This window comes from Mustela nivalis (assembly GCF_964662115.1).
Source record: "Mustela nivalis genome assembly, chromosome: 18".
Taxonomy (NCBI): Eukaryota; Metazoa; Chordata; class Mammalia; order Carnivora; family Mustelidae; genus Mustela; species Mustela nivalis.
Window position 1 is genome coordinate 43,988,641 of NC_139037.1, and position 22,624 is coordinate 44,011,264.

Genomic DNA, 22,624 nt, shown 5'->3' on the forward strand with positions numbered 1-22,624 from the left:
AAAAATATTTACTCCCCGTCTTTAACATGTTCTTTCATCTCCTCAGTAGGGTCTGTAGCAGAACAAAGGGTGTCCACTTTGATGAGGTCCAAGTTACATTGCTTTCCTCTGAGGGTCCACGTTTTTGGTGTGAAGTCTAAGAACCCTTTGCCTAGACTGGGGTCCTGAAGATTTTCCTTTTTTCCCCTAGAAGTTTTATTAATTTTTTTTTTTTTAAGTAGGTTCTACACCCAGCATGGGGCTTGAACTCACAACCCTGAGATAAAAGAGTCAGATGCTCCAGCCAGGTGTCCTTCTATGTTTTATCATTTTGTATTCTGCATTGAAGTCCATGATCCATTTTGAGTTCATTTTTACATAATGTGACAGGTTTAGGTTGATGTTACTTGTTGGCCTACTGACGTCCAGTTTGCTCCAGCACTGTTTCTGGGAAAGGCTCTCCCTCTTCCATCACATCGCTCTTGCTGCTTAAAGCAATAGATCACTGAAAGGGGAACTCAGTTGGACATGTTTGTGTGGGTCTGTTTCTGGCTCCCCGGTCTATTCTGCTGAGCTGTATACGTGATCTTGGTGCTCCCAAGCACTCCACAGGTGGGGATTTAATTATCCCACATGTCAGGGGGGTAGCAGGCTCCATGAATCCCCTTGGTCAGGGTCGCTCTTCCAAGAAGTGGCCAAGTCGGGATGGGAACCCAGGCCCATGCCAATCTGGAGAGCAGACATTGACCTGAGCGAGACTTGTCCTAACAGAGGACTCTGAGCTTATTCTCCAAATCAGGGTGACATACACGGTCCCTCCTGGGGTCCCAGCCCCACAGTGACACTTCATCTCTGTCAACATCAGGGTCCCGAGTTTGGTGAAAGGGTGCTAGCATGGTGCATCCCCTCCAACCTCAGAAGTGTCATTCACAGCCAGTCACCAGCCTGTGGCAGGAGGCCCAGGAGCCGGCCAGGGCTGTGCCAGTGGCCTTTAGTCTTAGGTCCTTTCCCCTTTCCCCTCCTCATGGCCGCCCGATGCCATCCTGGAACCTGTGGGAGCCCAGCCAGACATTCCCACCCAAACCTGGACACCCCCAGCTTGGGACTCCTCTGTCTCCTACTGTCTCCGGCGGGCCTGCTACTTGCCAAATTCATCAAGCTTGTAGGGTTGTGGGGGCCCGTATGCACAAAATCTGTCCCAGGGCCCATCTTAGATTCTGTGGGAAACAGGGTGGTAAGATGGCCTGCCCTCTGTCAGCCCCATGAGCGTGGGCCAGTGTCTTCATCTCTCTTCACCTCGGGTTTGCTCCCATGTAAAATGTGTGTCCCCAAGCAGCACTGAGAATGTTCACGGAGGAAGACCCTGTAGAGCACTCAGAACTGGGTCTGGCACACAGTAAGTGCTAGGCCCAGTTAATGCTGATGACCATTACTGCCCCTCGAGCGCCTGTCCTGGTGGCTGGGGGACAGAGGCTGGCAGATGACATCCCTATCCTTGGGAGTTGGCCACCCTTGTTCGCAAAGTGAGCAAAGCACCGAACTTTGTATGGAGCATTAGGACAGAATAACACGCCCAGCACAGCAAGCCTGCCCAGCTGGACTGGACCTCAGATGTTTGCTCACGGGACCAGCTGGCTGGCCTTCTTTTTTTTTTTTCTTTCCCTTTTTTTCCTGCCAGCTCTATAGAGTTGTACATTGGTGAGGGGGCATTTGACTGCAGGACAGAAAAGCTAACTCGAGAAGGCACGAGGCATCAAGGGAATGGGTCATCACATAGTAGGTCCACAGGTGGAACGGCTGTAGGCCTGTTGTATTCTTTAGGGAAGACCTCAGGGACCTGGTTCCACTAGTGACTCATGTTGGCTCTTGGTGCCCCAGGCAAAATCAGTGCCCTGCAGAAAAGGAGGGAAGAGCTTCTTTTGGTTTCTAAGAGGAAGGGAGCTGGGTCTTTTTGCCTCCCCTGAACCATCCCCTTGCAGGTCACATTGGACCTGCACGACTATCTTCAACTGTCAGGATGTACTCAAGTTGCATGATTGAGGGGTGGCCACCACAGGGAACCCTGGGCTTCCTCAGCAGAGATCAGGAAGGTTAATGGTTTATGGTGTGGCGGCCCATCATGGCTATATCATCCATCCACCCTCTCCCCGGTCATCTGGGAATTCACCCGTTCGTTGTCCCGTCAGTCCCCATGGGAGCCTGGCAGAGCAGGCTGGACCCCTCCCCTCCAGAGAGGCTCTTGCCTATGTCACATCTGTCTTTGGTACTCTGTTCTTTGGCCACAGAGGAAAGTACCATGCTCAAAGCCAGTAACGTGGTAGCCCAAGGAGGCTGAGCCAAAGGCATTCCCTGCCTGTCTGCCCGGGTCGGTAAGCACAGCAGCTTTTCCCAGATAGTGCCAGAAACATCAATGAGTTTCTCACTGAAACCCAAACCCTTTCTATCTGATGTGGTGTCATCTTCCAAGAAAAGATAGAAGACATTAACATTTCTCAGATGAACTTGAGGGCAGCTCTGGTCTTTTCCTCTGGAGGTTTTGCCCAGAACCATGCATGCTGAGATAAAGAACGGGTCCAGATTTCCAGTCTCTTGTCCATGCCTTGACTGTGATCAAAATGGCCCCGAATGGGGACATATCTGCACCCCCCAAAGAATGGGCAGCATAAGCCAGTCAGTTTCCCTTAGGCTTACAAGGTTTCGTTTGAGAATTATGCAATTGCACAAAATACAGATTGTCTTCATGCAGGACAGTAGCTGAGTGGTAGAGCCTGGTGAAACCCTTCCAGGTACAGGTGGTCTGTCGTTAGGATTAGGTGTAGCTGCCTACAAGAGGAAACAATGACTCTGACAGGACATGCTGGCAGAGACCTGGGCTCCCTCACCCGAGCTCTGCCATTCTTGGCCTGTTGCTCCCTGTTCTTACAGTGGCTGCTGGAGCTTCAGCCTTGAGGAGGAGATGAGGCAGAGGCACCCACAGCACACTTGCAGATATTTCCTGAAAGTCACACATGACGCTTTCATCTCCACGGCAAGAATTGCAGGAGAGCCTGAAAATGCTGTTAACCAGTTACATTGCGGCCCCGGATACGGCCGGGGTTCTGTTACGGAGGCAGAAGCGGGGTCTAGACACTGGGGGAGCCTCCACTCAGGCCTTGTGCCGGCTGACCCCAGCGGCCACGGCCATTTTCCTTTGGCACGCAGGTTTTGATCCAGACATCTCGAGAAAATGGAATAAACACATCGACCCTTGAATTCCCTGCTGTGGCAACTGGGGCTGCATTATCTACCAGCAGTTGGGCGACTGATAAGTCTGTATTGTGCACAGCTGTTCATTTTCTTGTTTTGGCCCTGTCTTGTCTTCCTTGCCTGGAGGACTTAGAGGTCAGGGTTTGGGCAGAAACAAGTTTTTCCTCCCCCCATCCCCACCCCCCACGTCCCCAACCCTCACCCCCCTGCAGCCCAGGAGACAAAGCCTAGGGGTTCAGAGTTAGTCTTTGTGGAAACAGCCCCGCCTTGAGGCTGGCAGGACAACCCTGGAGTTGCAAGTATAGACAAAAGGAACCGAATGAGAAATCACAAAGCCAGCTCTATTAATGGGAGACTTGTTAAGTCTTCTGAGGTCCAAGGCCTGTGTCAGTAGGGCACTTCTGACTGGGATCCGGCCGGCTCCAATACCGTACGAGCGTATTCTCTCCCAGAAAAGGAGTCTCAGAAGTAGGTCAGGCTCCAGGAAGGGTGGCTCTAGCATTTCGGCCACAGTATCAAGGCCCCTTTCCCTCCCACCTCTTGTCTTCCGCTCTCAGCGGCGGCCACCTCCTCAGGCTGGCGGCAGGAGGGCAGCAGCAGCTCATGGTGTTCTGTCTGGCCCCAGCGACACCTGGGGGAAGAAGAGCAGCTGTCCTTCCTCATCCTCTCTCTGAGGACCCGGGAAACTTTTCCTGGAAGCCCTCCCAGCACCCAAAAACATCAGTGGCTTAGATCAGCCAAGGTGTGTCTTGCACCCACACTGGAGGCGACTCCACTTCTGGTTGGCAGGGGACCCCTTGGGACCCCGGCTGGCCAGGGCAGCCACTACCTCCAAGTCACTTCCTCACAGCTCCCGACAAGACCACGCGTAGCCCCGACCCAGCCTGTCGCAAGGGGCTGGAAGTGCGGCCCCACTGTGTGCTTGCCAGGGGGAGGGCCAGGTGTATTTTCTGAGAGTCATTGTGGCTCTTCTATGCTCTCACGTCAGATTAGCCAAAATTGAGTCCTTTGCCTGTCTCTGAACCAACCCCAGGCAGGGAGAAGGGTTCCGGTCATGATAGCTCTGATCTGAGGCCGAATGGACGTTGGACACGCCCTTAGGATTCACTCAGGGGTGTGGAACTGCAGGGAGAGCCTTCTGCCTTCTGCCAGTTTCTACTCTAGATCTCAGCCCTCCCTGCCGGTGAACAGAGCCAGCCTCCGGGAGAATCCATGTTCAGGAGATAACTTCGGTATTTCATCCATCCTATAATCCTGTGAAGTAGAAGATGTCATTATCCCGTTGTTCAGGTGGGGAAACTGCAGCTCAGGCTAACAAGCACTTGCCTAACCAAGGTCATGTAGCTAGGAACAGATGAAGCTGGGGTTCGAGCCCCACTCTGCCTCATTCTGGAGCCCAAGTGTAAGCTGCTCTACCACAGCTCCTTCCTCCAACAGAGGGACAGGCACAGAGTCCCGGCCCACTGGCCAGTTGTCACAGCTGTGTCTGTGTCAGCCTCCAGCTTAGGGTCGGTCTTCTGAGGAAAGGTCTACCGAGTCTGCCTCTCAACAGTTGAGGGAGACTGCAGCTCAGGGCTGGGAAGGGACTGTCCCCGGCTGAGAAAGGGGCCAGGCCTCCTGTGCCTACAGATGCTTCGATCCCAAGACAGGCCTGCGAGGCGGGGCCGCTAACAATAGCTCACCCCCACTCACAGCCAAGAAACAAGCCCCCTGAGGAAGCTGTGGGTAGGGCCTCCGCCCTGGTGGCTTCGGCCCCTGCTCCCCCGGTGGACTCTGCATCGCCTGCGCTCCCGGGCACGCTTCCCAGGCGAGACTCATTCCTGACCCTCCACTAATAGCACGTTTCCAGGATTACTCATCTAGCCTCCCCTCCACGCGGAGCCTCCAGTGTGTTTAAAACCCCCCAGCGAGCAAGTCTCTGGCTCAGGTGGTTTTTGTCACGCCAGCCCTTCACCCTGTGCTTGCCTCTCACTCCCCTGCAGGTATGCGGCCGCCCCACACCCACTGCTGTCTTTTGACCCCCACTTCAGCCACGATGGGATGTCCAGCGGCGACTCCTCCTCGGGCGGCCTGACCAGCCAGGAGAGCACCATGGAGCGTCAGAAGCCAGGTAGGGCCTCCCCAGGCCGGCTGCGCCTGCCCGCCTGGCCCAGCAGGACCGCTTCCCATCCGCCAGGGGACACCCCTCCTCCTGTCGGCAATGGATAGAACACAAGAGGAAGCTGCTGGAGCCACACATGAGATTAGGGAGGTCACCTGAGAAAGCAGCAGGGACCCGGGAGCCCGATCCTCCTCCATCCAGACAGGGCATCGGCCTATGGCGTTAGCTCGGGAGCCCGCATGCAGATGTGTGGTGCGGGGGTGGCGACCTCCCAGGGAAACAGCTGAAAACGGACTAAAAGCAGAGCTGCCAGGGGAGCAGAACCAACTGTGTTCTGAGGATTTTCCTTACATAAAGCTTCTTGTGCTCGCTTCCCACTGCCGTGGCTGTACGGCCAATACCAAGACCAGAGCCCGGGTCCTCAGTGTGCAACAGGGATAACACATCCCAGAGTGAATGCCCCACGCCCCACCCTCCAGGCAAGAGGCCCACCTCGGCTCCGGAAGCCCCCTGGGCCCCTCCCAGTCAGCACCCCCGGAGGCTACCCTGCCCAGCTTCTCACAGCCAAACTTAGTTCTGCCTCATTCTGCATTTTACATATACGAAGCCAACCCCCGCTGGCTAGACGCATCATGTGTGTGTCTGGCCTCTGTCGCTCAGGGTTGCGTTCTCGAGCGTCAGCCTCATGCTTGTGTGGAACAGTGCGGTTTCCGAGGCATATCCCATTATATGAACAACCCACAGTTTATTAGTCCGTGCTGGCGTTGATGGACATTTGGGTCGTTTCCAGCTGGGGACGGCTTAGAATTGTGCTATCGGGAATATTCTAGAATCACACTTCGGTGGTGGTGTCTGCCTGGGAGCGGAATGGCTGAACGTTCCAAGAAGCTGCCACACCTTTTCCCAGAGTGACAAACCATGTCACGCTCCCACCAGAGACAGGAGCGCCTGAGTTGCCCCATGTCCTCACCCACGTTTTCACTTTGGCCATTCTAGAAGTGAGCGCCTAGTGGCATCGCCTTGTGGTTTTAATGTGTGCTTTTCTGGTGCTCGATGAGACCGAGCATTTTCTCGGTCTGTTTATGCTGCTCTGTGTGATGATTAATCGTGAGCATATACACTTAGATGAAGATTCGATGTCATTCCACACAACAAACTTGTAGACCCTCTGAAGCCTGAGAACTACTAGATGAGTGGGTGGGTTCAAAAGAAAGTAAATCAGTGAGGCGTCCCAAGAGCATTGACATTAGACACGGGAGGCATGGAGCTGTCCTCTTAGACGTTCACGAATTTCCAGGCAGCCCAGGGGGATGATCACGTCAGCATGTCACCAGCTCCCTCAAGGCAGGGAAGTGTTTGCATGTCCCAAGGATTAGTGGCCTGGGAATTCCTTGGAACCCCAACCCCTGTGGTTCCCTTCAACCAGGGAAAATTGTTGAACTTCGGGCAAGCAGGTCACCCTCCCAACCTCACTCTCCCTTCTGCTTTAGGGCCTGCAGACTTGGCTTGCTTCCCTCTATACGGCCCTGCCCGCCACTGCCACTACCCACGATTCTGTGCTCTCTGCTGCAGCACACACGGGTCTGCATCTCTTTCTCCCCACCCCTTCCAGAAAAAGAAGAGCGTTCCATGGTGGTCTCCTGACACCAAAGTGTAAAACGGGGAGGACATTTTTCCAGGGTTCACCCAAATGGGGTGTCACGGAAACTCCCCATTGTCCTTCCCTTCTCTTTCCTTTCCTAGAGCTTGGTTCCCCGTTCACTCCCTTGGGATTGTTACGAGTTAACTTAATAGCAGCCCTCCTCCTCCCCACACAGGAATCAGGGCAGTCTGTGTTTAGAAATCGTCATGAAGCCTAGAAACTGCTCAAGGTGTAGAGACAAGGCAGTTCAGGCTGGGGAGCATCAGCCACATGACAGACATGGGGAATCACCCAGATCAGAGGACGGTAATCATAGGCACAGCAGTATGATTCTGCATATGTGTTAGATGCCTGGTGCTATACTCAGTACTCCCTGTCTCCTCTTTTTTTTTTTTTTTTTTTTTTTAAGATTTTTATTTATTTATTTGACAGAGATCACAAGTAGGCAGAGAGAGGCGGGGAAGCAGGCTCCCCACCAAGCAGAGAGCCTGATGCGGGGCTCAATCCCAGGACCCTGAGATTATCACCTGAGCCAAAGGCAGAGGCTTAACTCGCTGAGCCACCAAGGTTCCCCTCCCTGTGCCCTCTTAACAAGGGGGAATCATTCTAGCAGGAGAGCCAAGAAGTCACCAGGGGCTGGTCCAGAGACCCAGTGAAGGGTTCAGTTACCAGGGTCTGTGAAGGGCAGAGTGGAGGCCCCTGGAATAGCCCAGAAGGGAAGGAATCTAGCCCTTCATCCCTCTGTTAATTTGACATGTCGCTAATCATAAACTCCAGACTGGGCACCAGGGACACACAGTGGGAGCCAGAGAGGCACGTTCCCTTCCTTCTTGGAGCCAACAGGCTGGTGGAGAGACGGACAACAAACAGGCACACAGTGATAAATGAGCACCAGGAATGCTAACAAGTGGAAACTATAATACAGTGCTGAGAGAGAGATGGTCAGGGTTTGGGGGAATCTCTGAGCAAATCATATTTCAAGTAAGGCTAGAAGAATGCGGAGGAGTCCGCTGGGAGGAGAAGATTCAGGGGAAAGAGAATAGTCAGGGTATACCAAGGTAGCCGTGAGTGTAGGAGGAACAGTAACAAGGCCTGTGGCTGGAGAGGTGACAGTGGCTGAAGTCAGGGAACTGACAGGGCCAGAGCCTGTGGGGAGGTCTCTGTCCTTTGCTCAAAGTGGGATAGGGGCTTGGTCCTTCCAAGCAGCGGAGGGATGGGATCTGACTTGGATGTTCACAGGGGCCTTCTGGCTATAGATGCTTGTAGGGTAGGGGTGGGGGTGAGGGAGATGGGCAGGTTCTAAAGGTAAAGTTGAGAGAATTTCCTGATCTTCTACATGCATATGGGAGGCAGGAGTCGGGAGTGATACCGGGGAGCCACGTGGACTGAGCAGGAAAGACAGTGAGTATTGTAGATTTGAGGGGAGATAAGGAGTTGGCTTTGGCCACGTTCAGCAGGAGGCATTGGGAGGCAGCTGTATAGACAAGTCTGAGGTCAGGAGTAGTTTGGGCCAGTCCTCTCTCAGGAGTAGTCTGGGAGAATGGGAGTCACCAGTGTAACAGGTGGGAGTTGAAGCTGGATGCAGCTACTGCAGGCTCGGCTGTAGAAAATGTGGTCTCTGGCATGATCCGGCCACCTCCCAGGAAACCAGTACCTCCTGAGCCTGTGGGATGCTCCACAGAGGAAAACCGTCTCTGGAGGTGGCAAAGGTGGATGAAATGGGCAGTCTCCCCACCACCACGCGGACAGGACACCCTTGGCTGTGCCAACCAGGCTGTTGTCTGAGGTGGTCCTGAGCACCCCACCCCACGTACCCAGAGCAGGAATCTGCTCTGGAGGCAGCAGAATGCGGTCGTGAGCTCAGGCTCCAACAGGCCCTGTGGGAAGTTCAGAGTCAGCAAACGTGACCTCAGTGGTGATCTCATCTGTCCTGGCTTCAGGTCCCTCCTCTACAGTGGACACCCTAACTGTCTCTCCTTCTTGCATGATTTGGGGGCCCAATGAGATCACCCCTGCCCAGCCCTCTAAGCACAGACCCCAGCCCATCATTAAGAGAATGATGATTCCTGTTTTGGAAGCATGTACTCTCCATCATTGCCAGTGTTGTCCTTGTTGGGGAAACACAGAGAGGGGGCAGAGGTGGATAGCACAAGTCTGAGGCCCTTTCTGCATGACCTTGGACTAGGTATGTAACCTCTCTGAGTCTTGACATTCTTCATCTTTTAGAAGTGATGTAATATCCACCCAGCGGTATTGCTGGGAGGACTTAGTAAGAGAATGTGTGCAAAGCAGTTGTGGTAATACCTAGCACAGGTCATGTGCATATAGTCATCTTTATTACCATTATTTTCAATATAGCAGTGATCAAAAGTGTGGGCTGTGGGGTCAGACCATCAAGGCTCCAGTCCTCTGTCCTCTGTCCGTGCATTTGTGTTTGGTAGATACTAACCAGTCCTCCCCTGGAGCTGTACACTATTTTTTTTTTTTTTTTTTTTTTTAAGATCAGTTGCTGAGTTGAGGCATAATGACTACCTGGAAAAATAGACTCATTTACACCCACACCAGCTATCCCGATATTAAACCTATTTTACCTTGGAACCACCAGCTCCATTTGTGGAGTTCTGTCCCAACACAGTCCCACACTTGCTCAAGGGCCACCCTAACAGTGTTGTAAGGAAGAATTAAAAACCACCTAAATGTCCATCAGTAGGAAACTAGTTTAAAAAGCGGCATCCAGGGATGCCTGGGTGGTTCATTGGGTTAAAGCCTCTGCCTTTGGCTCAGGTCATGGTCTCAGGCTCCTGGGGTGGAGCTCTGAGTCGGGCTCTCTGCTCAGCAGGGAGCCTGCTCCCTCCTCCCCCGCCTGCCTCTCTGCCTGCTTGTGATCTCTGTCTATCAAATAAATAAATAAAATCTTAAAAAAAAAAAAAAAAAAAAAGTGGCGTCCAGGAATGCCTGGGTGGCTCAGTCAGTTAAGCCACTGCCTTCGGCTCGAGTGATCCCAGGGTGATGCCCTCATGATCCCAGGGTCCTGGAATTGAGTCTCGCATCAGGCTCCATGCTCGTTGGGGAGCTTGCTTCTCTCTCCGCCTCTATGTGCAACTCTGCCCGCTTGCGCTCTCTCTCTGTCTTTCTCTCTCTGACAAATAAATGAAGTCTTTAAAAAAATTTTTTTAAAAAGTGGCGTCCATTCACATGATGGAATGCTGTACAGCCGTTAAAAACAATGTAACTTTGGGGCCCCTGGGTGGCTCAGTGGTTTGGTCCACTGCCTTCAGCTCGGGTCATGATCTCGGGGTCCTGGGATCGAGTCCTGCATCAGGCTCTCTGCTCAGCAGGGAGCCTGCTTCCCTCTCTCTCTCTCTGCCTGACTCTGCCTACTTGTGATCTCTGTCTGTCAAATAAATAAATAAAATCTTTAAAAAAAAAAATGTAACTTTATGTCCGGTTATGTGAACATAATATTATGAAGCTGTAAGGTGAAAAGCAAGTGTAAGTATAGTGTAAAGGGAGAAGTCACATTGTGGGACCAGGCTTAGTGTAATTCCCTTTTTGTTTAATAAAATAAGTTATGCCCATTTAACCAGCAAAGGATTGCCACCTTGTGTACATAAAGAACACCACTTGCTGATAGGATAAAAGAGGTCAATCCCATGGATAAAGAGGAAAGGGAAATGAACAGGTAATTTACAAAGTAGAAAATTCAAATGGCCAGTAAGAATGAAAATGTGCTCAACCTTCTCTGGCAGTGACAATGGAGGATGGTCCTCAGGCTTCAACAAATTAACCCATGTGAAGCTCTAGGGTAGTATCTGGCACATACTAAGTGCTTAGTAAGTATTTCATTACTGAGTACTGTTATACCCCAGGACATAAGTTGGTGGGGCCCTGATCCTGTGGGAGCTGAGCAGACAAGCTGGCAGAGGGGGTGGGACCATGTTTAGGGCCAAATTCCTCAGGTAAACTCAGGCCAGGGCTTGAGTCACTTCTAACCACTGATGTTTCTCTTGTCTTCCTGCAGAGCCTCTGTGGCATGTGCCCGCCCAGGCCCGGCTCTCCACCATGGCTGGAAGCAGCGGGAGCAAGCAGGCCTCCAGGCAGGACACAGCAGGCAAAGATTCCCCCAACAGGCATTCCAAAGTGAGTCTGGGCCCCACCTGCCTAATCCCGGGGAGCCAGGGCCTCAGGAGCCGACTGCCTGGTCTTCCTGACTGCCTGGGCTGGGTGGTGTCACGGGGTGTGGGCCTCTGAACACCACATGTGAGCACCTCCTCCATCTTCACCTCCTCCGCTCCAGCAGAGGTCTGGAACCAGCCAGTGAGCCTCTTTCCACGCAGCGATTCTGGAACCTGGGCTCGCTGTCCTTCAGGGCTTCAGAGCCCTCTGCCAGGACCCTGCCTCTTGCTGGCAGGTTGGGTGGGAAGAAGAGAGGATCAGGTAGCAGTCTCTATAGCCCAGACCTGGAAATGGTATAAATCCTTTCTGCTTCTATTGCATTCGCCATTGCATATGAAAACTCCATCACGTGGCCACGCCACAGTGCAGGGGAGACTGGGAGTCGTGGTCCTGTGTGCCCGGGCAGAGGAGGTGGTTCTGGTGAGCCCTCGGCAGTCTCTCTGCATCCCTTCATTCTGCGGGAGTTTGGTGGGCACTTACCGCGTGCCGGGCCCTGGGACCATGGTGTTGGAGGGCACAGGTGAGCACCTGTGCTCACAAAGCTGATTTCCCAGTGGGAGCAGCGAGCAGGAAGCAGATGAACATATACGTTCTGTGACACCAGGAGCTGGTCTTCTCTGTGAGAGAGAAACAGAGCTCAGTTCAGGGGAAATAGAGCATCAGGCACTGCTGCTGTAGGGTGAGGTGGTCACTGAGGGCCTCTGGGGAGGTGATGAAGCCCTGTGTGAAGTAGGGGGCAATCCACAAACACACCCAAAGGAAGAGCGTTCCCAGGCGGAAGGAGCAAGGCCTGAGGTGGTGGTAGGCCTGACCCACACAGAGAACAGTCAGGAGGCCTGTTGGGAACAGAGGGATCAGGCAAGAGGGTGGAGATGAGGTTAGAGGCCAGAACGTGGGGTCAGATGGCGCAGGGTCTCGGGGAGGACTCTGGCTTTTCCTGTGAGTGAAGTGAAGCCACAGGAAGGTTCTAAGCAGGGAAGGGATATGAAACAGGGCAGGTGTTCACAGCCTCCCTCTGGCTGTTATGTAGGGAACAGACTGAGGGCCGGCGGACAGCAGGGAGGCTGTTGCTGTGGTGCAGTGGGAGATGGTGGTGGGTGGGCCTGGGGTGGAGCCAAGGAGGACCAGAGGTGGCAGGTCCTGGGTCCCCTTTGAAGATGCAGGCCACAGGATTTGCTGTGGGGCTGGACATGGGTGTGAGAGCAGAAGCAGGGTCCAGGGTGACTCCAGGGCTCCTGCTTGGGGTAGCTAACAGGATGGAGATGCCTTAATGAAGCAGGGAAGAGATGGATCTGGGAGGGAAGGCCAGGAGCACAGCTGTGTGGGTTGAGCCTGTGTTGTGGGTGGCACCTTGCACACGTAATGTTGCGGTGCCTCTGAACAGGCCCACGAGGCAGGTTATCAATGGCCCGATTTTACAGATGTGGAAACTGAGGCATGGGAGAGCTCTGTCATTCACCCAAGGTACCATGGCCAAGAAGTGTGGGAGCCAGAGCTTAGGGGTGGGGAGGACACTGGGAGGGGAGGTCAATGCCCCAGCTGTGGAGTCTGGGATGACACACTGTCTCGCCTTCCAGGGGGACCCTCCGTACTCCAGTCACTCCAGCAGCAACACCCTCTCCAGCAACGCATCCAGCAGCCACAGCGATGACCGCTGGTTGGACCCCCTGGACCCCCTGGAGCCAGAGCAAGACCCCCTCTCCAAGGGGGGCTCCAGCGACAGCGGCATTGACACCACCCTCTACACCTCTAGCCCCAGCTGCATGTCCCTGGCCAAGGTTCCTCGGCAGGCCAAGCCACACAAGCCTCCAGGAACCATGGGCCTCTGTGGGGGCGGACGGGAGGCCGCCGGGCGGTCCCACCATGCAGACAGACGGCGGGAGGTCTCACCAGCTCCTGTGGTTGCTGGCCAGACCAAGGGCTACCGCCCGAAGTTATACTCCTCAGGCTCCAGCACCCCAACAGGCCTGGCGGGGGGGAGCCGCGACCCGCCCAGGCAGCCTAGGTAAGGCACTGCTCCCTACCCTGGTCCTTCAGGGAGTCCTGACCACCATCCGCTCTCCCCACAGTCCTGACAGTGGGGTTCCCCCCCTACACACAGGGTCATAGGTGGATTGCTTACACACTGGTTTGCTTCCAAAGTCGGGAGGCTTGTGGACCACCCACTACAGCCCATCATTCAGCCCTCACGTACCCTGGGTGGAGGGAAAGAAGCTCCTGGCTGTCTGCTTCATCTGTCTCTAGTTCATTCTGACCCTCGGTCTCTGTCTGCTTAAGACTAGTGGTTTTATGCTTTCTGAGGGTAATTGTACATGTTCGGGAGCCCTTTGGTTGGAGGTAACAGGACATCTGACCTACAGTGGCTTAAACAAATTGAGGTTTTACAGGCCCCTGATGGGAAATCCAGAGGGCAGAGCCAGGTTGGTACTGCAGCTCAGGGAGGGCCTCAAGGCCTGGACCCTGGGTCTTCACATTTCACTATTCTTACCCTGCTAGCTGCAGCTTCCTTGTCTGCGGTTTCCGTGGTGCCCATGGGGTGCATGGAGGATCACTTCTTGTAGCTCCCTTTCTCTGGAGAAAGCGAGAGCTTTCCCACAGGCCTTTGAGCAGGTGGTCATGAGGAAGTCTGAGAGATGACAGTTTAGCCTTCCAGCCCCTGGAGGGCTGTCGAGCACAGACTGCAAGACCCCAGTCGGGAGTTTCTTTCTTTCTTTCTTTCTTTTAAGATTTTATTTATTTATTTGATAGAGACACAACGAGAGAGGGAGCACAAGCAGTGGGAGTGGGAGAGGGAAAAGCAGGCTTCCCGCCAAGCAGGGAACCCGATGCGGGGCTCGATCCCAGGACCCTGGGATCATGACCCAAGCCAAAGCCAGACGCTAAACAACTGAACCACCCAGGCATCTCCAGGCCAGAGTTTCTGATTCAGTAGGTCAGAGTGGGGCCTGAGAATACGAATTTTGTTAAATCCCTGGTAGATGGTGATGCTGCTGGTCCGGGGACTGCACTCTGAGAACTGCTGGTGGCGAGGCAGGCAGGGGCGTAAGTGAGAAGGAGCTGGCATTCAGCGGTCAGTCTGGGGCCTAGACTGCATACACCTTGAGCATCGGGTGAAAGCCGCATACCATCTCCCAGGAGAATGCGCAGAGGTGGGAAAACAGTTCTGCCCTCACGGGGCTCGGGGCTTATGTGGTTCTGGCACATGTGTCCCCTCTAGGTCTGCAGCCCCAGGCAGCGAATCCTGTGCTGCCGTCCCCAGTGCAGACCCGGGAGGCCCTAGCCTTCCTTCCTTTCCCCCCCACACCTAAGCAGGAGCCAGCCCAGGACCCCCATACAGGGGGCAGTGGGGGGGGTCCTCTCCTTTGATTCTCTCCTTTGCCGGCCCTCAGACATACGGCCTTTGTCCACGCAGAACTCCTGCACCCAGGCAGTGGCCTTAGGCCTTGACCACAACCTACAGTGGATTTCGTCTGTGTCTCTGAAGAAATAGCTGTGTTTGTGAAAAGGCAAAGCAAATATGCCCCAAACAATGCTTAGCTTTTGTGTGAAGCGCTCTGAGGTAGCTACATCAGTTGAGAATGGGAGTACATCTTGACACCTCCTTAAATGATCTCATGACTTAGTGGTGGTTCTGACAGATTTGGAAACTACCATGTTTGAAGGTGCCCATATTGTGGGTGCCCCCCAACCCTGGTGCCCGACCTCTCTGAGTCAGGAGCCCGGAAGGGTGAAGGCAGAGAGGTCTCAAGTCCCAGTGAGCTTAGCCTTTGGCTCAGTCCACCTCCCCTAACAGGTGGTTCTCAGTCATCTGAACTCTCGGACTTTTGACTAGCTCTTTCGTCCATTAATTTTTCCATTTGTTTCACTCACAGATCTTTCTTAGGGATCTTTTAGGTCACAGGTGCTGGGGTGGGAGCTGATACTGAGATACTGTATCTCAGACAGATACTGAGCAAAAGCAGATGCGTCCCCCAACCCCTGTCCTCGTCCGTCTCCTTTGAGGGAGACAGACGACAATCAGGCCATCACTGAGGCAAATGTCAGAGTGCACCCATCCAGAAGGCCTCTGCGCCAGGAGAGTTCTGAGTGCCACGGGGGTCCCAGCCCTCTGCTCCCCTAGTCCTGTGCTGGGCCTGGGACCAGCTTAGTAAATCTGAGCAACGGGAGGGTTTTGAAATCTGTGCTATGAAGGCAGCAGGCTGGGGAGGAGACTGTGGCTGAAGCCAGGGGGTGGGTGTAAAATTACCCTGTGTCTGCCAGAAGGATTTGCTGAACCCAGAAATGAAGGGAATAAAATGGGAGAGGAGCCCACTACAAAAGAGGGCCCTGCGGTTGGGAGCTTTAATTTGCATACAGACAATTGATGCTAATTGCAAATCATTCTTATCTACTCATTAAGCTGCTTCCCGAAGTTTTCTCCTAGGCAACCAGGCTCTAGAGTGGAACAGTATTTCCCAAAATGGGGTGCTCGAGGTGATTTGGGTGGTACAGGAGGAAAATGTGTTTTTTTAAATGGATATATGTTTGCTTTAATGAGTATTAGGAAAGTGTTCCCGCCCATCCCCTGATACCATCTTGGACAAGTTTAAGGAAAATTAAATGAGTTGATTTAAGATACACCTGCCAGTAGACGAGAGAACGGACCTCCACCAGGGTTCAAGCCCTCCCTTTGCCTTGCCTTGGCTATGCGGCCTTGAGCAAATGACTGAACTCCTCTGGGCCTCAGTTTCCTCATCTGTAAAATGGGGGATAAATCACATAATCTGCCTCCTAGGGATATGGTAAAGATTGAATGAGCTCATGTTTATGGGATCCTCAGGACAGTATGGGGCAGCAGACCTTGAACCTCCTGTCATTGAACTCACAGGGGATTGTTCTAAAATGAATTAAAATCAGAATATTTCTCTAGAGTTGTGCTTATTACAGGCAGTGCTGGGGACATCACAGTGACTTGAGGGCTCAAAGTCCAACAGGGGAGACAAACCCATCCCAAGACAGTGACAGTGGGGAGTGGTCAGTGCCCTGGTGGGGGAAGCACCTGGAATGTGGGAGCCCAAAGGGGGGCCAGACCCCATTGTGGAAAGGGCTCTCCTAGAATAGGGAGGACTAGTGAGGGTAGAGTGTCCCAGACAGAGAACATGTGCAAGTCCCACGTGGGTCCTGCTCTGCTGGCCCGCCCACAACCTCACCATCTCGGCAGGGAGCCAAGTTCCCTGATGGTCACTGGACACCTGCGCCCTAGAGGCCCACATGCGCCTCCGCCTGCCATGCCGCACTGCCCCTGGTCCCAGGTCACCCACCAGCCTTGTGTTCTTGCCATCATTAGTCTTCTTCCTTGGGCTAAGCCATGGGGACAGCCTGGTGCACAGCCGCGGCTCCTCGAGGGCAGGCAAGCCAGCTCCACAGCTGCCCCTGGCTCCACTTGACCAGTCCTTCATAGCGGAGCACCCCCCCCCCGCCATGTTTGTTTGCACAGCGAGGGCCCATTGTGTGCCCGGCTGCCTGCTGGGAGCTACGGGCACGCAGGGCCCCTGCTGTGCTGACACTGAACAGGTACCAGGGAGACAGCAGGCAAAGAATGATGGAAGTAATGACTGGATTGTGCTAGAGAAAGGCCTAGGGAGAAAAGACCCACTGGGATCTGAGGGTGGATGTGGGGCAGGGCTGGAGGGAATGTCTGATCTCGTCTGAGGGGCAAAGGCGGTTTCCGTGAGGAGGGGTCATTTCTGCCAAAGGTAAAAGCAACAGAGGGAGGAGGGCACAGTTGAGTGGTCTCCGAGGGGCTGGTGATACATTCTTGACCCAGGATCCAGTTATATGGTGTCGGCTTAGTGACTATTCCTTCAGTTGTATGTGTATGTTTTGTACACTTTGCTATATGTGAGCTATTATGCAGTTTAAAAAAAAGAGAGAGAGAAAGGGGCTCCTGGGTGGCTCAGTTAAGCATTTGACTCTTGATTTCAGCTCGGGTCATGATTTCAGAGTGGTGAGATGGAGCTCTGCATCAGGGTCTGCTCAGAGGGGAGTTGGCTTGAGGTCCTCTCTCTCTCCCTCTCCCCCTCATCCCTCTCTAAAATAAACAAATCTTTTAAAAAGAGAGAAAGACAAAGTTGAGGTGTGGAGAGGGTGTTCCTATGAAAGGTAGCATGTGCAAAGGCTCTGAGGTGGAAAGGAGGGTGGATACCGTCAGGTCACTGAACCACAGGCTCCTTGGCTCAAGGGTAGAAACTCAGGGGGCAGCTGATGGGTTTTGGGGGAGGTCAGCAGAGGCCAGACCATGCAAGGTCCTGTCATCCACATTACAGAGTTTGAATTCCATCATCAGAGCTATGGGCAGCAAGGAAAGTTCTCAGCAGCAAGAGCAGTAGAAGCAGATTTATGATTTGAAAGATGGTGCTAGAGATGGGTCTGGAGACAGCCACAGGGATGGGGCTGATGCTGAGATATGAGGTAAAAGGAAGGGGCCCAGACCAGGGGACAGAGTAGCTGTGACCATGTCAACAAGTGGTTTGGCTGGGACATAAGGAGGGAGGAAGACACAGGTCCAGGACGCTGCCAGCGAGCTGAGAGTGGGGAGGCTGCTGCAGACAGGGAGTGGTGAGGTTCTTAAGGAGAGGAGAGTGGGGCAGGTCCCCACCCCTGAGAGAAAGGTTATTCTTACCACTAAAGCACCCACTGTGTGCCAGGGACTCTTCCAAACATGGTGACATGGCAGGGAACAAAGTCAAGGGTTTCTCTTGTGGAGCTGACATTCTCTGGCTAGAGAGCAAGACAGACTGACAGCTGAGGAACCACATGATCTCCCTGAGCTGGGGGCTGATAAGGTCTGGGGAGAAAAAACCAACAGGATGGAGAGCCGGGAAGTCCTCTCGGAGGAGTTGGTGTTTTCCAGGAAGTAAGGGATCGACCCAGGCAGAGGAAGCAGCAAATACCAGGACCCTGAAGGGGAATTCATTTGTGGTGCCTAAGAAATGGTCAGATGGCTAGAGAGGGAGGAGCAGGAAGTCAGTTTTGCAGAGCAGGCCAGAGCTGGGTTCTGGCAGGCTTACGGACCATGGTCAGCTGCTGGGATTTGGTTGTGAAGGACGTGGGAGCCATGGGAGGCGTGTGAATGCATAATCTGACTTCGGTTTGAAAAAGATTATTCTGGACAGTTTGAAGGGTAGAAGGAATTGAGTTTGCCCACAAACTCCGAGGACTGCCAGGAGAGGGATGGGCCGTGCCATGCCCGAGCAGGGAAACAGCCAGCCCTGCCCTCCCCGAGTTCCAGCCCTGCTTCAGGAGCTGCAGAAGCCTGTAGCAGCTTGTGCCTGCCATGGGTTTCAGGGACTTCGCAGACGCTCTCCCCAGACGTTCGTCACGGGAGCCCGGCTTCCAGGCACACAGCCAGGCGCCAGCGCCTGCCGTGGGCACCGCAGTGGGCCGAGTGATCCCAGGCAGGCAGCCACCTGGCCCCCCGCCCTCTCCAACGCAGCGCACGCCCCAAAGCTTCCTTGGTTTCCAGAACAATTTGTCAGAGCTGTGAGGGGTACTCAGAGGCTCTCTGCTCCATGAGGAGCTGCCACAGCCAGGCAAGAAGCAAGTGGCTTTGCTTCCCCAGGCTGGGCCAGGAGGGAACCTCAGGGATACCATTCTGGGGACACAACCCTTAAATATAATGCGAGGGCCTCGCATCCACCGGGGTCACATTTGACAGAGACCCACTTGGAGAGTCCAGTCAGCCTGGGCGAGGAGTCCAAGCCCTCTCAAGGAAAGGTGGGAGCAATGCAAAGGCCCTGAGGCCAAAATGTTTCTGGCTGGGAAGAGCTTCCAAGTGGTTGGAGCCTGGTGAGCGGGAGGAGCTGAGGGCAGAGGGGGCAGGCCAGGTGGTGTAGGGCCTTGTGGGCAGAGGAGAGGACTCTGACTCTCTCCTGAGCAAGGCGGAGCCCCATAGGGTCCTGGGCAGAAAAGGGCTGTGATCGGATGCAGGTGTTCACAGGCTCCCTCTGGCCATGTTTGGTGGGGGGTGGGCAGGAGGAGGCTGTTGCAGTGATGGGGGGCGTGGGGCAGAGGTGATGAGCCCTGATTGGATTCTGCATCGGTTTGAGCCCGTATCTTACCCTAGAGCATAACTCCAGCCACAGGCAGGGACTGATGCAACACTCCAGGCCTGCCAGATACCGTGCTGAGAGGCCAAGGGCGGTCTAGCAATTAAGGCCAAGCCATGTGGGGTACGTGGGGGAGCAGTGTTATTTCCCGGGCTCTGGGAAATGTCCAAGTTACAGCTCAACAGCTGACCCAGCTGTATGACCTCCAACAAGGCTACTTAGTTTCTCTGTGGCTCAGTGTTCTCATCTGTAAGATGGGATTAATAATGGGATCTGTGGTCTCTGGCTGCCCGAATGAACCAACATCATACATTTAAAGTACTTCGCATGGGGCCTGAGACACACTGGGTCCAAAACCATCCCCCCCGATGCTAGGTTTCGTTTGCACTTACCACGTGTTTATCATGACTGCCATTGTCCTTGAAAGTACAGGCTTGTGGTTAAAAGCCTGGGTTCTTGAGCCAGACTGGTTTGTGTCCTGGCACCCTCGCCTACTAACTGCATCATTCAGGACAAGTTATTTCATCTCTACGGGCCTCAGTTTCCCCACTGAAACATGGGTATGGTGGTGACTCCTGCCTCATGGGCCTGCCAGGATGATTAATGGAGGGACACCTATAAGATGCCTAGAACAGAGTCCCACCATGCTCACAGGCACAGCCAGCTCTGTCCCTGCCTCCCGAAGGCCTGTCACCCACCCCAGGCCACCCACCAAGACTGAGGGGTTGCATGTGTGAGTGCAGCTCTGGCTTCTCCAGCCAGCACATGGTTTTGTCAACTTTTTTCCAAAGCCGCAAAATCTTTTCCTCCCACAAAATCCAAAACACGCCCCTGAGACATAACACAGATATGCATAGCACCTCCCGGCAGGTGGGGTGGGAACACAGAGCAGGACACCCCCAGCCCAGTCCTGGCCAAACCTGGAGCCCCAGCTTTTTGCCCCTGGGCACACCACATCCCTTCACAACTTTGCACATGTGACTTCAGGCCATGGTGCTGCTGTCCCTCGTTTCTCAGAGAGGACAGGCTCACTGAGGGGAAGGGACCTGAGCTAAGGCCACAGGGTGGTGTTGGGAGCTGGGGTTGGGACCCAGGTCAGATGAGCGGGGCAGCCCGAGTTCTCGTCTACCTCATGGTGCTCCCTGCTTTTCAAGTCCTGGCTGAGGACTTGTTGGTGCTTCAGAAAGGGATCAGTAGGTGGGGTAAGAACTCCCCCCCGGGGCTGGACACCTGGACTCATGGTCCACGGATGTGTTGGAAGGGGCACCCACTTCAGGGCTGGGATGAAAGACACAGCATAGGGCGCCTGGGTGGCTCAGTGGGTTAAGCTGCTGCCTTTGGCTCAGGTCATGATCTCAGGGTCCTGGGATCGAGTCCTGCATCGGGCTCTCTGCTCAGCAGGGAGCCTGCTTCCTCCTCTCTCTCTCTCTGCCTGCCTCTCTGCCTACTTGTGATCTCTCTCTCTCAAATAAATAAATAAAAAATCTTTAAAAAAAAAAAAAAGAAAGACACAGCATATTCTGGGGGATTGTTTTGTGCTGAGGCCATACTGTGTGCAAAGCCACCATCCATCCCCGAGTCTCAGAGACACTGAAGATGGGGACATAGTCATGGGCATGCCTTTAGCTACAAGTTACAGAAATCCCCAGCTCAGTCAGACATCTGTCCTTGTTCATAAATAAACCTACCTCATTCTTTGAACTGGCTGCATAATTTTTTTGTTTCTGTTTTACATTTTGGTTTTTTTTTTTTTTTTTAAGATTTTATTTAACAGAGTGAAGGAGTCAGGGAAGGGGCAGAGGGAGAGGCAGACTCCCCACTAAGCACTGCACCCAGCCAAGCCTGCCAGAGGGGCACAGGGCTCAATCCCAGGTCCCAGGGATCACGACCTGATGCTTAGCGGACCCAGGGATCACGACAGATGCTTAGCGGACGGGGCCACCCAGGCGCCCCGAACTGGCTGCATCATTTTTGATCATCAAGATGTGCTTGAAACTTTTGTTAATCCCCTGTTAAAAGACATCCAGGCCAGGTCTAACTTCCTTTTTTTTTTTTTTTTAAAGTTTTAATTGATTGTCTTAAGTAATCTCTACATGCAGCATGGGGCTTGAATCCACGGCCCTGAGATCAAGAGGCCCTAACTTTCTTTTTTTTTTTTTTTTTTTTTAAAGATTTTATTTATTTATTTGAAAGACGGAGATCACAAGTAGGCAGAGAGGCAGGCAGAGAGAGAGAGAGAGGGAAGCAGGCTTCCTGCGGAGCAGGGAGCCCGATGCGGGGCTCGATCCCAGGACCCTGAGATCATGACCCGAGCCAAAGGCAGCAGCCCAAACCACTGAGCCACCCAGGCGCCCCAGGCCCCAACTTTCTTGATTACACACAGCACTGCGGTGACCATCCCCAGTGACCGTTCCCGATGACCATCCACAAGTACTTGGGCAGACTTTTCTGTGGCACAGATTTCTGGGAGGTCCCACGTTAGACTGACACAGCTCACCCTTGAGTTCTCGGCTCAGGTGGCACTGCCTCCCTGGGGGGGCCTCCTGATCACCCTGAGGTCCCTTCCTGATGTCCTATACTCCCTGGCTCCCTGGGCATGGCCCCATTAATAGATGTTGCTAAATCTTAGAAAGCATATCTAGTTAGACCTTGCTTCTTTTAGTCCTGTCTGACAATCTCTGCCGTTCGCTTCTAGTGCTGAAACATTCACTTTTAAGGAAATCTTTGATAGCAGTTGGATTTACAGTCCCCGTTTTGCTATTTTCTGTATGGTTACTCTCTTCCCTGCTCAGTTCTTTTATTTATTTATTTTTTAAAGATTTTATTTAGTTGAGGGGTGCCTGGGTGGCTCAGTCAGTTAAGCGTCTATCTTCGGCCCAGATCATGATCCCAGGCACTTGGGATTGAGCCCCCCATTGGGCTCCCTGCTCTGCGGGGAGTCTGCTTCCCCCTCTCCCTCTGCCTGCTGCTCTGCTTGCTTGTGCGCACGCACATGCTCTCTCTCTCTCTCTCTATCTATCTGTCAAATAAATAAATAAATAAATAAAACCTTTAAAAAAGTATTTAGTTGAGAGAGAGTGAGAGCAGGACGAGGGACAGAGGGAAAGAGAGAATCTCGAGCAGACTCCACTGAACAGGACATTTAGCTCAGTCTCACGACCCTGAAATCATGACCTGAACCACCCAGGGCTCCCGGTGACCTGTTACTCCCACCTTTTGTATTAAGTAAATTTATTTACTTAATAAATACTGTTTGGATTCATACTGTTTGGATTCCACTTTTTTTTTTTTAAGATTTTATTTATTTATTTGTCAGAGGGAGAAGGAACACAAGTAAGCAGAGAGGCAGGCTGAGGGAGAGGGGGAAGCAGGCTCCCCACCAAGCAGGGAGCT

The 22,624-nt window shown here is 53.4% G+C and overlaps 1 protein-coding gene across 4 annotated transcripts in view; it reads left to right on the forward strand.

The window, feature by feature from the left end:
• Window positions 1-22,624, forward strand: part of SIPA1L3 (signal induced proliferation associated 1 like 3) — a 234,043-nt gene that overhangs the window by 179,298 nt on the left and 32,121 nt on the right. For all 4 annotated transcript variants that reach the window (XM_082709071.1, XM_082709072.1, XM_082709074.1 and 1 more), the window contains 3 exons: window positions 5,208-5,335; window positions 10,990-11,108; window positions 12,722-13,149. In XM_082709071.1, the coding sequence (XP_082565197.1) occupies window positions 5,208-5,335; window positions 10,990-11,108; window positions 12,722-13,149 (675 nt within the window). The remainder of the gene's footprint in view (window positions 1-5,207; window positions 5,336-10,989; window positions 11,109-12,721; window positions 13,150-22,624) is intronic.